Source organism: Mobula birostris, chromosome 5 (assembly GCF_030028105.1).
Source record: "Mobula birostris isolate sMobBir1 chromosome 5, sMobBir1.hap1, whole genome shotgun sequence".
Taxonomy (NCBI): domain Eukaryota; kingdom Metazoa; phylum Chordata; class Chondrichthyes; order Myliobatiformes; family Myliobatidae; genus Mobula; species Mobula birostris.
Genome location: NC_092374.1, coordinates 33,449,268 through 33,464,059, shown reverse-complemented (window position 1 = coordinate 33,464,059; position 14,792 = coordinate 33,449,268). Strand labels below are relative to the sequence as shown.

The 14,792-nt window shown below is 38.8% G+C and overlaps 1 protein-coding gene across 3 annotated transcripts in view; it reads right to left on the bottom strand.

The window, feature by feature from the left end:
* homer1b (homer scaffold protein 1b) overlaps positions 1-14,792 on the bottom strand; it is a 103,440-nt gene that overhangs the window by 24,032 nt on the left and 64,616 nt on the right. The window contains exon 9 of one of the 3 annotated variants that reach the window (XM_072257836.1): positions 1,893-2,448. The exons of 1 other annotated variant lie outside the window; for it this stretch is intronic. In XM_072257836.1, the coding sequence (XP_072113937.1) occupies positions 2,425-2,448 (24 nt within the window). In that variant the 3' untranslated portion in view covers positions 1,893-2,424. Of the gene's footprint in view, positions 1-1,892; positions 2,449-9,972; positions 13,522-14,792 lie in introns of those variants that run through there. One more of the 3 variants, XM_072257834.1, reaches the window with a different exon arrangement.

The following is a 14,792-nucleotide window of genomic DNA, read 5'->3' as shown; positions in this document are numbered from 1 at the left end:
GCAGGATGCCCCGGTGGCTACTTATTTCAGTTCAAATTCCCATTTCCATTGTGACATGTGTGACCTGCTGCCGGATGAGCCCACTCTCGGGTTGGAGGAACAACACGGAGCGCCGGCACAGGAAAGCGGCATCTGTCATCAAGGCATGCTCTCCTCGTCCCGACGCCATCAGGAATCAGGTATAGGTGTCTCAGAACCTACACCACCAGGTCCAGGAACAGCTTTTACCCCTCAACTAGCAGGCTCATAAACCGAAGAAGATACTTTCACACACCCCAACACTGAACTGTTCCCACAACCTAAGGCCTCACTTCCAAGAACTCTTCATCTCACGTTCTCTATATTTATTGCTTATTTATTAATCTGTTGTATTTTTTTCTTTTTGTATTTGCACACTGCTTGTTCACCCATCGTTTTAGTTACAGCCTTTCACTGACTCTTGTGTTTCTTGTATTTACTGTATATGCTCTCAAAAAAATGCACCTCAGGGGCCGTAGATGTACTCTGATAATACATTTACTTTGAACGTTGAACCTCAGTCCATCTAGGTAACCTCCAAACTGAGTGTATGGCCTTTTATTTCTCAACTGAGTAATTACACCTTCTTCCCTCCATTCTTCATTCACTTCCATCCCTACTTCCCCTTCCTATTATGGCTCCCTATCCTCTCCAGATTCCTCCTTCTGCAGCTCTTTATCTCTTCCTTCCACCTATCTTACACCCCCTCCATCACATTTTTGCTTGTATCCCTTCCCCTTCCACCTCCTTATTCTCTGGCTTCTTCCCCATTTCTTTGCAGTCTGATTGGGCTGAGACCCTGCAAAACATCCCACTGTCCTTACCATAGATGTTGCCTGACTCGCTGAGTTCCTGCAGCAGTTTGCGGGCATTGCTCTTGATTTCAGGATATTCACATTTGTTTTTGCAACCATTTTAACAGCTGCAATGGCAATCACAGCTCCAATTTATTCCTTGTAAGACAATGTTTAGAAGACACAGATAAAAATTATTTTTAAGCTAAAGCATGCTTCTAAAATGCATGAGGGAAAGTGAAAGGGTTTTAAGTTTTTACCCAATACTTTATGATCTAGCAGATGAATAATGATTGCAAATCATGAAGGAATTATGATGCGAGGAAAGACAACAACACAATCAACCAAATGCTGGCACATAAGTAAAAAAAAAAGGGGGCTCCCATGTGAGGGGGCATCACAAGGGTTTGTTTTGGACATTTGAACAAATATTTGCAATAAAAATGTCACTGTACTTCCTGAAGCAAGAACATGGGATGTCGACAACAAAAAAAAACTGGTTATATACAGAATGTGATCTGTGGGGTCACCTGCATTCATTCTCAGCAACGGAGAAGCTAAAAGCTCTAAAGATGTTCATGCGAAAAGAGCTACACACTGACACTGGTCAAAAATAACTTTCAAAACAAGCAACAGAGAAGTTGAAAGGGTGGTGTTAAACCTCAGTTTTATAGTTCTCAGAACTAGCCAATGGACAAAATGTTAGCTTAGGGGTTAAGTTATTAAGATCCAATATTTAAGGTGAGAAGGTAGAAATTTAAAAGGGAGCCAGGGGACATTCCCCCCCCCCCAACCAATAGAGGATGGTGGGGATATGGAACCAACTACCAGAGAAAGTGGTTGAAGTAGATACAGTAATATTTAAAAGACATTTGGATGGTTAACATAGAAGAATGGTTTAGAGGAAATGAACCATATATTTTACAGCAGCTCAGGTAGATGACTTGGCCAGCATGGATGAGTGGAGCCAAAGTGCCTGTTTCCCTGCTGCATAACTGTTACCAAAAGCAAAAGGCTAGCCAGGCAGAGATGAAAATTTAAGTCACAACCAGATGGGAAATTTAAATAAAAGCATTCAAATAAATTGGGAATTCATTTTATTCCAGAATAGAAACAAGTATTAGTAATCATGATCGTTAAAACTTCTGGATTATTCTAAAAACTCTACCTGGTTCATTAACAATCTTCAGGAAAATATGTGCCATCATTACTCAGCCCAGGTATTCTTTACTGCACTTTCAAATGGCCCAATAAACTCCAAATTCATGCAAATAGGGATTGATAATTAAAGCTGGTTTAATGAGACACATGTTGGCGCATGGCCAAGTGGTGAGGGTGTTCATCTAGTGATCTGAAGGTCACTAATTCAAGCCTTGGTTGAGGCAGCGTGTTGTGTCTTTGAGCAAGGCACTTAACCAACACATTGCTCTGCGACGACACCGGTGCCAAACTGTATGGGTCCCAGTGCCCTTCCCTTGGACAACATCGGTGGCGTGGAGAGGGGAGACTTGCAGCATGGGCAACTGCGGGTCTTCCATACAACCTTGCCCAGGCCTGCGCCCTGGGAGCCTTCCAAGGTGCAAAACCATGGTCTCACGAGACTAACGGATGCCTATGAGTGAGACACATCCACAACCTTTGAACAAAAGAAAACAAATCAGCTATAATTGTGCTGTTGCTTTAGTTTTTGTGGATTGTAATTGCAAAATAAAACATCTTTGAAAATAATTTTACCATTTTCTGTTATCTTTGGAAATAAATTTACCATTTAAATGATGTCCTAATGAAGTATATTTAGCTTGGGACAGCAAGTTATTTTTGCAAGCAAAGCAAACTAGAGAAGGCTATCAATATCTTAAATGAGTGAAATAACAGCATTTTACAACTTCATTTTCAATAAATACCTCATTTCATGCAAGAGAAAACAAAACAATTTTGGTGTTCCATTTCATATATCAGAGATTGAATTCAGGGAAAATGCCAATTAGGCTGCACACTAAAACCATTTAACGTGTGCACTAAGGTACCACTTATATTTCTACAACTCTATGGTTGAAGTAACCCAATCAACTGCAAAATTAAAAATAGTCTTTGTATCCTAAAACTTTTTTGTCAAGCTATTAACATGCACCATTTCTCTAGATTACCTAATAGAGGTTTAAACTATGCCCACGTTACCTGCGAGGACAGCCTGAAACTAAGACTTTGGGCAGTATATGACAATTAACCTCAAGGCCTTCAAACACTCCTTGGTAGCATTAATCAGTAAACCACAGGAGTGCACCACCTCACAAACTACACACTCACACACCATCAGATACCTCCTAGCCCATCTGTGGAAGAGTCTGCAATTCCCACATCAGCATCAACAATCATATTGGAACCTGCAGTCTTTATCTTTAACCCCAAAGGACTGATAAGAAGATTAATCAGATAAGACTGGTTTGTTTGTTCACCTTACTAAACAGCATGCACCATGTAACTGCTTAAGAGAGTTCCAGTTTAAGCAGCATCAGAATGAAAACTTGGAACACTCCAAGACCTGGGAGGTTACAGACTACCTGTGATAATTTGAGAGTTGTGGGGTCTGGGAGAGATTAGGAAAGCAGTGCATTGCCAATTCTAATTGTCATTCCTTTAATAACCTGGAAGAATGATTGACAACATGAGGTGGTGAAAATTATTCCCACAGCCTCCTGAATAAGGTTTTACTTCAGATTTCTCCCACTTTTCTAAGACTCCATTTTAAATTGCGTAGTGTCCTGGCTTTGGCTTCGGCTTCACAACAATGTAGATTCGTGCAGTGCAAGCTGGATTTATAAAGATCAATTTTCGTCCTGTTTCATTTTCAGTTAGGGACCCAGCTATATAATTTATACCAGAAACTTAATGACTTTTCTTCCAACGTTGTAGTTATAAACCTCAAAATCCTCTAGAAATTCTTCAATTCTCTTACAGCAGGGACACTTAATGGTCTAAATAGGTAGATAGGGTAGTTAAGAAAGCTTATGGGGTGTTAGCTTTCATAAGTCGAGGGATAGAGTTTAAGAGTCGCGATGTAATGATGCAGCTCTGTAAAACTTGGAGTACAATTCTGGTCACCTCACTATAGGAAGGATGTGGAAGCATTGGAAAGGGTACAGAGGAGATTTACCAGGATGCTGCCTGGTTTAGAGAGTATGCATTATGATCAGAGATTAAGGGAGATAGGGCTTTACTCTTTGGAGAGGAGGAGGATGAGAGGAGACATGATAGAGGTGTACAAGATGATAAGAGGAATAGATAGAGTGGACAACCAGCACCTCTTCCCCAGGGCACTACTGCTCAATACAAGAGGACATGGCTTTAAGGTAAGGGGTGGGAAGTTCAAGGGGGATATTAGAGGAAGGTTTTTTACTCAGAGAGTGGAATGCACTGCCTGAGTCAGTGGTGGAGGCAGATACACTAGCGAAGTTTAAGAGGCTACTAGACAGGTATATGGAGGAATTTAAGGTGGGGAGATTATATGGGAGGCAGGGTTTGAGGGTCGGCACAATATTGTGGGCAGAAGGGCCTGTAATGTGCTGTACTATTCTATGATCTATGTAAACTACCCTACTTGAATAAGAAGATTAGATATTTCCATTTCTGGTCTTGACACTCAAACAGTCCTTTTGCAATAGAAGTTAGAGGTCTGTCTAGTTTCCGATCTCCTTTATTAGACCATCAGCTGTTGTCCTAATACTTCCCTCAAATTCTGGATAAGCCCTGGGTGGTGGACACAAGTACTCTCACATCTTAACACTGGAACAAACACGTGAATTACCAGAGCATGGGAGAAGACAGACCAAGTGCTGGTCACTGGGATTAGTACAGAGTTGTACTTGATAGTCAGAATGGATATGAGTGGCCAATTTCTGTGCCTCCGACAATATGACTAATTGCAGGGGATGCTTTTTCCTAGAAATCTGTTTTATGCCATTATTTTATATTTACAAAATAACATGAAATTTCCAGTTATCAATTCAATTTTTGCTTGCAAAACAATTTAAAGTAAATACTTTCAATTGTTTAGTTTCCAGAATCTTTGAATATCTCAAAAGGATTTCATCGCCCAATACAGAAACTGAGTGATCTCCAACTAGCTCAGGCAAAAACACAGTCTTTAGAATGAGTGGATAATTTATTTCCAGAGTTTAAGTGAAATATATTGATCAAGCCAGCAAGAGAAACCTAACCCATCTGTAAATAATATTGTCATGGATAGTGTAGGGACAGCGTGGGAGGGAATTAAATTTTATTAAGAAATAGGTTTAATTATTACCTCAATTTCCATTAAGATAAAAATGAGCACAATTTTGGGACTAAATTTAAGATGAACAATCTTTAAAATGGAAGTTTATGTTTATATTTAGAATGTGTACCTTGATATTTGGCTTTGTAGTGGCATTTACTTTGTATAACTCCAATTAAAAGAACCAAAAATTCTTAACCTGCCTTATCTTTTCCATATTTGAGGCAATAGCTATCTTTATCAGGAGCTGAGCGTTAAGAAAAGCTTCATGACTGACAAAACTACCTTAATTCTTATTCAATGTTAGCTATGCAGTTTGTTCTGTATTTTCGAAAGGTATTCCCATTTAGGATAAGTCAAAGTCAGTGAAGAAAATGGCCAGTGAAACACAATATGTTAAAACGTCTATTAGAAAACAATTACTACATTACTCAGATATCCTACACCAATTATTTGTGTGAATTCCTTCATTCACTATACAATCCTTAATCATCTTTCATATAAACCATTTTACATTTTTGTTATTTGTTTCACAACAGCAAACATCCTCTATAATAGAGAAACAAAAGACTACAGAACCAAAAAACGAATTGCTGGAGGAACTCAGTGGGTTGGACATTGAGTCATTCTAGATTTGAAGTAGTAGCGGAGGGACAGCCAGTATAAGGAGGTGAGTGCAAAATTCAGGTGGGAAGGGCTGAGGAAATAGCAATAGGGGCTGGGAGGTGACAAAGGGATGCAGAAAATGGAACGTAATATGTTGGAACTAGGAACCAAATAAGGGAAGTGAGGGCGAAGATGGGAAATATTCTAATTTCACCAGAATGCTAAAGTATATAGTGGAAAAGTTGCATTAAAAGTGATAACTTAGTTACCAGATTTTGTAAAACAGAATGGCAGGTGGTGACTAGTGGGGTACCGCAAGGCTCAGTGCTGGGACCCCGGTTGTTTACAATATATATTAATGACTTGGATGAGGGAATTAAATGCAGCAGCTCCAAGTTTGCGGATGACACGAAGCTGGGCGGCAGTGTTAGCTGTGAGGAGGATGTTAAGAGGATGCAGGGTGACTTGGATAGGTTGGGTGAGTGGGCAAATTCATGGCAGATGCAATTTAATGTGGATAAATGTGAAGTTATCCACTTTGGTGGCAAAAATAGAAAAACAGATTATTATCTGAATGGTGGCCGATTAGGAAAAGGGGAGGTGCAACGAGACCTGGGTGTCATTATACACCAGTCATTGAAAGTGGGCATGCAGGTACAGCAGGCGGTGAAAAAGGCAAATGGTATGCTGGCATTTATAGCGAGAGGATTTGAGTACAGGAGCAGGGAGGTACTACTGCAGTTGTACAAGGCCTTGGTGAGACCACACCTGGAGTATTGTGTGCAGTTTTGGTCCCCTAATCTGAGGAAAGACATCCTTGCCATAGAGGGAGTACAAAGAAGGTTCACCAGATTGATTCCTGGGATGGCAGGACTTTCATATGAAGAAAGACTGGATGAACTGGGCTTGTACTCGTTGGAATTTAGAAGATTGAGGGGGGATCTGATTGAAACGTATAAAATCCTAAAGGGATTGGACAGGCTAGATGCAGGAAGATTGTTCCCGATGTTCGGGAAGTCCAGGACGAGGGGCCACAGTTTGAGGATAGAGGGGAAGCCTTTTGGGACCGAGAGTAGGAAAAACTTCTTCACACAGAGAGTGGTGAATCTGCCACAGGAAACAGTTGAGGCCAGTTCATTGGCTATATTTAAGAGGGAGTTAGATATGGCCCTTGTGGCTACGGGGGTCAGGGGGTATGGAGGGAAGGCTGGGGCGGGGTTCTGAGTTGGATGATCAGCCATGATCATAATAAATGGCGGTGCAGGCTCGAAGGGCCGAATGGCCTACTCCTGCACTATTTTCTATGTTTCTATATAACCATCTACAGTTCTCAGGCCTAAGTTTTTAAATAAAGTTGTTTTAATAAGCTTAATTAAACAACAAACTTTGGTGGTAAAAACAGGAAGGCAGATTATTCTCTAAATGGAGTCAAGTTAGGAAACGGGAAGTACAATGAGATCTAGGTGTCCTTGTACATTAGTCACTGAAAGCAAGCATGCAGGTATAGCAAGCAGTGAAGAAAGCTAATGGCATGCTGGCCTTCATAACAAAGGGAATTGAGTATAAGAGCAAAGAGGTCCTTCTGCAGCTGTACAGGGCCCTGGTGAGACCACACCTGGAGTACTGTGTGCAGTTTTGGTCTCCAAATTTGAGGAAGGACATTCTTGCTATTGAAGGAGTGCAGCGTAGGTTCACAAGGTTAATTCCCGGGATGGCGGGACTGTCATATGTCGAAAGATTGGAGCGACTGGGCTTGTATACTCTGGAATTTAGAAGGCTGAGAGGGGACCTTATTGAAACATGTAAGATTATTAAGGGATTGGACATGCTGGAGGCAGGAAGCATGTTCCCGCTGATGGGTGAGTCCAGAACCAGAGGCCACAGTTTAAGAATAAGGGGTAGGCCATTTAGAACGGAGTTGAGGAAAAACTTTTTCACCCAGAGAGTGGTGGATATGTGGAATGCTCTGCCCCAGAAGGCTGTGGAGGCCAAGTCTCTGGATGCTTTCAAGAAAGAGATGGATAGAGCTCTTAAAGATAGTGGAATCAAAGGTTATGGGGATAAGGCAGGAACTGGATACTGATTGTGGATGATCAACCATGATCACAGTGAATGGCGCTGCTGGCTCCAAGGGCCGAATGGCCTACTCCTGCACCTATTGTCATAACAAGATGTACAGCAGTGAATTCCACCCAAGTCTGGCTGTGAAAAGAGGAGGGTTGGATATAGTGCTAGCAACCCTATCCCAGAATAACACGGTGGTACAGAAACATCAAAAGGAGCCACAGAGACCTCATTCCTGGGAGGAGGAGGATCTCCATCCAAGACAAAGCTCTCTGGCAAGCTGCAGTCAGCCACCTGCATATATCCCAGTTGGGGTGATGGGCTTGAGAAGAAAATGTACATCAATTATTTGTATTTATCTGGTGATTTTAATGTAAGAGAAAATCCATTTTACTTCACAGCAACATTTACAAACAAAATATAACAAAGCTGCATAAGGAGATAGAGTCAGATTGCCAAAAGTTTGGTTAAGGGGTAAAAATGCATCTTAGAGGAGATAACAGAAATAGAAATAAAGGTGTATGGCATAAAGGAGGAAATCCAGTTTAAAACTGGTGGCACAGCTGAACCAATTTCAAAATACAAGTCGTCAGAATTGGAGTGCAAATATATTTTAGTGTTGCAGAGGTTTAACCGATTTCTGACATGATGTCAGATTTTAGAATTAACTGGAACAAAAAAAGGCTGGGAAGCCTCAGCAAGTCACACGGATTTTATGGAAATAAAGTTAGAGTTAACGTTTCAGGGTGAAGGTACTTTGCATAGCTAATGAACAGCACATATTAACCCCATTTCTCTTTCCTGCTGAATATTTCCAGTTACATTTGTTTTGTATTTACTTTTGGTGTTGAGTTGGAAGCCAACAAAGGTCAGTACCTTCAGGAACGGATAAGCGAATGGGCTTAGACTACACTGGCCCATTGCATCTATCCCAACTCTCAAAACACTGCCATTCCCCCCACCTACACCCACTTACTTACTTCCCTGTAAGCCATTTTCTCTCTATCAGTATCACATTTATTCTCATTGACTTAAAATTTGAAATTTGTTGTTTTTAGCAACACTGAAAAGACAGAATTACTCTAACTTACAAAAACTAGTGGGAACAGAAGGTAAATGAAGTATTGTTCATGGTCCGTTTTGCAATCTGACGGCGGAGGGAAGAAATTGTTCCTGAATTGGCCGAGTCCATTAAACATTTTTTTTTACCTCTCCCTGATTCTCCCATCAGCCACTTGCCGCAATGGTAATTTACAGCAGCCAAGTAATCTCAACACCAAGTTATCTCTAGAACTTGGAGACACATGGAGTGAAGTGGGAAATCTATGTGCAACATACCTCAAATAATACCAGAGGTTGAAACTGAACCTGGGTTACTGGACAGCACAACTGTCTCACCTCAAGAGTTAGAAATTGGCAGCAGAATTTTGGATGAACTTGATTTGTTAGTGGTGGATAATCACAGGCGAATCTATCAAGTAAGAACCTACTGATCATAAAACAGAATGGACCATTTCTGATGCTCATAATCACTTAGTTTTTATAAAATTATTACAATTTATCATGTACTGCATGAACTCATTGCTGAAGCTCAAAGATGTGGTATAGGTTAACCAGAATAATTCTCCAAATCATCCTAAAATCATTAAACTGCTGAGTGAATCTTCTCCTGCACGAAATTGCCAATGTTTACACTGACATTTCTATACAATATCAGAGTTTAGTTTTGATAAAAGATTATTGACCTGAAACACCTGTTTATCATCCCCGACTTTTGAGCATTTCCAGCTCTATTTTTATGAATGTCTAATGCTGCACTGAACTAGCAACTCATTGGGTCAATTTATTGAATTATCATCCAAACAACACAACAATTTCACTTCAATTACCCTGCTAAAACGCAATTAGAAAAAGTGAACCTATAATGGGGGCTATTTGAATGGAATAGTGCTACTGCTAAGTATTCTGCTTATTTACATGAAGGTCCTTATCAACTGCACCAAATTTTACAGGAATTACAAAATGCGACTCGTTACCCCTTATAATCACCTTTTTATTGAAAAACCTCACCAATTTACTTGACCCATATGTCCCTTCAGAGGTGTTGTAAAACACTGAGGTATTTGTTGTGCTCTCTGTGTGTTAGATTCTTCACACTTCATTTTAAACTGACAGAAATGTAACTATTGTCTTAATATAAATTAACCAACAGCAATAGAAGTCTGCAATGTTGCAGTTTTTAATACAGTACAAACAGGTTCTTTTGGCACAAGGGCTTACATGGATTCTAAAATAATAAAATCCACCTTAAGACACACCATAAGAATATTACAGTATTGCAATAAATCAATGACTCCATATTTGGAAAGACATTCACATATAAAAAAGAATCACTGACAGTTTCTGTAAAAAGGACACTGGGTTAGTCAATTCTGGCACAGCTGTTGACCAGCCACATTTTTGAGAGACAGTACAGTTACACCTAAATAGTGGTATAACAGAATAGCCTAGAGCATTGACCCACCATACTCCACATGCTTGGAACAGGACAGCTCTGTACTATATACTGTAGTAGATTTGTGCCCACTTGTCAACCAGAAACCATGTGTCCTCTACCAGCGTAGTGGACTTGAAGCTTAAGGTAGAAGTCAATTAAGTGCTTCTAATCTCTGTCCTCATATCCCATTCAAAACCATCATTATGTAGAACTGTCAAAGCATAACACCATTTAGTTCAAACATTCAACATGCAACTGTAGTTACATTTGGTAGCCTTAAGTAATAGGATGCTACCAGCCCAAGACATTTTAAAATCAAAAGTAACTCATGTCATAAAATAATGTTAATTTCACCTCCCGTCAAAATGTAAGCTTATACTGTATCTGCAGAATGTTGCTTAAAATAGTACAAATGGATTACTGAAGAACTATAAAACTGCAGGTGTCTGTGGTTTTAACACCAGTGTTTAAATTACTCCTCTCAGAACACCCCAAAAAAAAAAGCACAATAACAATTCAGCAAAAATAGATAATGTTTTTACGAAGTCACCAATATCAGCGGGCACTGAGTGAGATTCCTTCCTCCTGGAATTAACAAATTAGTGACTTTTCAGAATTAATATTATATAAGTTACTCTCAAAAACAAAATCCTAGTGGTGTTATATTTTAAAAGTCAACTGAAAGTATTAATTTCATTTCTAAAGCAGTGACAAAAGTATGAACTATAAAGCTGCAGTTTCATTTTCTTTTAACAAATCTTATTCAACTTGCCACAAAACTGAGTACAATCTATTTCTTGCAACATTTAGTAGCCCCTGTTTCACAAGCATGCAGTATTGGGTCAAGTCTCTATTATATTTCCTGAGCCCAGTGTAACAACAAACTTTAAAAACATGAGAAACAGATCTGACCCCACTGAGTAAATGAAAGATGACACAATTATCCAAGACTCATTAGGGGCAGGTGAATGTTCTGTTTTCTCAACCGTGAGGGTAAGTTTACACGTGACCAGTTGTATATAAAGCAATAATACTTTTGTTAACCTGGGCACAATGTTCATATCAGTATGTAGGCCAGAAACTGGCATTGTTCCCAACTGCTTTTGTTTAAAAAATGCATGGGTGATCCAGAAGTAAGATGTTTCATGAATCTGCTGCAGGGCACTTTATAACCAAAAATTCTTGGTGGTCATCTCCCCAGATCCTTACCTTTGCTGGAGGAGATTCGACTGCTATGAAGTTATTTCTTTTTACGTGAAGTTCGTGCTCAACTAGCAATTATCAGGCTCCAGTAAGTGTGAAATGTTCTTTTCTGTTCCAAACCTACAGCTTTGCTGAACTATGCCAAACCACAACTGGGACTGAGAAAATACTGATTCTCAGAAATAATATTTTACATTGTTTTACTGCAGTGTTAGGAAGTCTGTACAAGAGTCCTTTAAACATTTCTTAAATAAACATTCATTTGTTAATTAAGTCATATATATCTTATCAACAGGCTCGATCAAGATCTATTCTAGACTACTATTCTAGCAGCATTCAACATTTTGAAGGTTACATTTTTGTTTCTATTCACCAACTGGGCTCTATGGTTCCCCAACCCAATTGTTATGTAGCCATTGTCACGGTTCCTTATTCTGTTACAGTCGATCTGCAACAGAGGCACCTCTTAAATAAACCATGTCAATGTTGTCTCAACTGGTCTGCCAATTATTGCAATGTTAGTCAATATTTCCAGTATTTTACAGGTTGTGATAGAAAGACAGGTACATGTTCTCAGACAGTTTGATAAACATTTAAAAATGTGTAGCATTCCAACCACCATATTACTTTAGATCTATAAAGATACACCATAAACCATTATAGCTTTTATAACTTATACAGTAGATAGATTTCTCATTTACAACCTGCACCCCCTCCACTTTTTTTTAAAGTTACCTAGTTATTGGGGTCTTCAATGAATGAAAATTCAGACCTTTACAGCACCTATGCGGAAACGAGTGTTTCATTTTAAAAAATACATGTTATTTTTCAAGGTAGAAGAAGCTTCATAAATCTTAACCAAAATGCATCGTCTATTATGCCATGGTAAATAACCAATTAACCATTATTTAGGTTTGCTTATACATCTATAAATTACTTAAATGTACAATAAAAAAAAACAATACTGAGTAAAACCCATACTTATTTAAACTTGTAGTGGCAATTGATTATTGCTATACAGTACGCATTTTAAAAATTGATGTTTGCCCAATATGTTATAGTTTGATAAATTTACTTCTGGATTAATGTATGGTTAATGTATTAGCACTACTTTGGAAAAAATCACAATGCATATGCTTTGTAAATAACAATAGATATAACAAACTTACATGTTTATTAAATTTAAAGAGACATCATCCCTTTTATCAATTTTGCACAAGTGCATTTCAGAATCAAAGTATATACCACATTCAAGCATTTCTAAGCCTTCATAAAGAACTAATTAGTGTTCTTAATAAATTGAAAAATTCTTATAAAGAATTTCTTTGGAGCCTATAAATAAATGCATCTATCAGTGCATCATTTTTCACTGTTATAGTAATTTGACAGCAAAAATGAGTTAAACTTGGTTACGATCCAAAGAGCATACGGATGTTATCACTGACAGTTTTTCCATAACTGCATAGAGAAAGGGATACTGTCTCCTTGATTCAGTAAAACCTCCATTTGTTTGCATTTAAAAGGCTTCAATTTTTAATATCATAAACCCTTCCAAGTCATCTAGAGTACATTTTGATGCAGTCTCCTGAAATATTGGGAACTTTAAAAATTAAATGTACAAAATTCTTGACAAGATCATCAAAGAGAAATAATATGGGAAAATGTTCATTTATAATTAGACTTTGTGTACTTGCTCCTCCTTAAGTAATGGATTTAAAACACTAAATAAAGAGTGCAAAGCACATTTAATGCCATGATAGATTGCTACAGGGAGCCTACAGTATTCCAACACCTTCCACTGGAAAGAAAGGAAGATTTCAATCTGGCATTTCTATGTACTGTATCTGGATGACAATGCTGATGTAGAGGTTCTTGTTTTAGCTACCTTCTATCAACTTTGCCAAATTATCTCGTAATTCTGTTAGTTCGAATATTTTCCCGTCTAGAATTTCTAGAAGTGTTTTTAAGTTATTGCGGAAGACCCCTTGCTCATTCTGACTCTTCTCTAGACGTTGCTCAAAGTCAGCCAGCTGCTCCACTAGATCTCGATTGCGGCTTTCTACTGCCTGCAGAAAGGAAGGATAAGAGTTTAAAGCATTCAACCAATGTTTATACTCCAAAAGGTTAATACAAAATATTAATATATGCAAACAAAGATGACTGAGGTTTGTTGCAAGGTATGTAACTTCCATACGAGATACAAAGCAACACACATCTTCAAGCACATGTACTTAAGCGTTTATTTTTTGATATATCCTAATTAGAGAAGGCATTGCCATTGTACACTTTCACACTCACACTTTGCATAACTAGCCGAAGATGATGGAAGTGTTATGACTCCTACAACTTCCCAACTAATCACATAAACCTATGGTTCATGTTAATCTAGAATTTAGTACCAGAATTCTTGACTGTACTCAATAACTCCACAGCTTGGAGCAGGACAAAGCTGGTGACATTTTCTCCTCCATCAACTTCAGCCTTCTCATTCATGATTTTACTTCTCATTCAACTTTCTCATCGTATAGAAGGAAGCCATTCATCCCGTCAAGTATAAGCTGGCCCTCAGACCATTCCCACCTATTTCCATATTGATTCCCTTGGAGCCTACTATCCCAGATTCTCCTAACACACACCCAAGCCAGAAGACAATTAATGCAATTGGGAAGAAACTGGAGCACACACAAAACAATTACAAGGAGAGTATGGAAACTCGGCAGGGACAGCACCTGGGGCCAGGAGACAGCAATGTCTGTGCTGTCACTCCCCTCCCTCCCCCAAATACACCTCCTACAAGATTTCATTTTCTTCCCCTTAACTCAGTCCCTGATCTTGTCACTTCATCCAATTACAGGCATTTATTACTTTTTGTTTAATATGTCTCTGACATCTATGCTCCTCCAAAGCCCATTTTCTTCCTCACTAAAAATACACAGCCCACTCACCCAAATAAAGAGACCCAAAATGCTTTACTGGTCTCCAAAATAGCCAACCAAGCTAATGCAGCTCAAGGGTAATTACAGATGGAAAATGAAGTGCTGTCCCTGCAACAAGCCTACTTTTGATCTATTATAAATACATTGTGTTTTTTCTTAGAACATAAATTTCTATTCCAAATGGAAAAACCTATTAAACTTCAACAGTAGGTAAAACAAATATATTAAACTGCATATCCGCTCCAAACTTAAAGATTCCAAAGCATTTGAGTTCTGCTGCCAGTGCTACAACAGCTAATGCAGATTTTGGTGGCAGCAGCCAATGAAAATGCCAGCCAATTTTTTTTTTGCCATTCCCTTTCAAGTATTTTTCCATTTAGTCCAGCCAAGTATCTGATGCA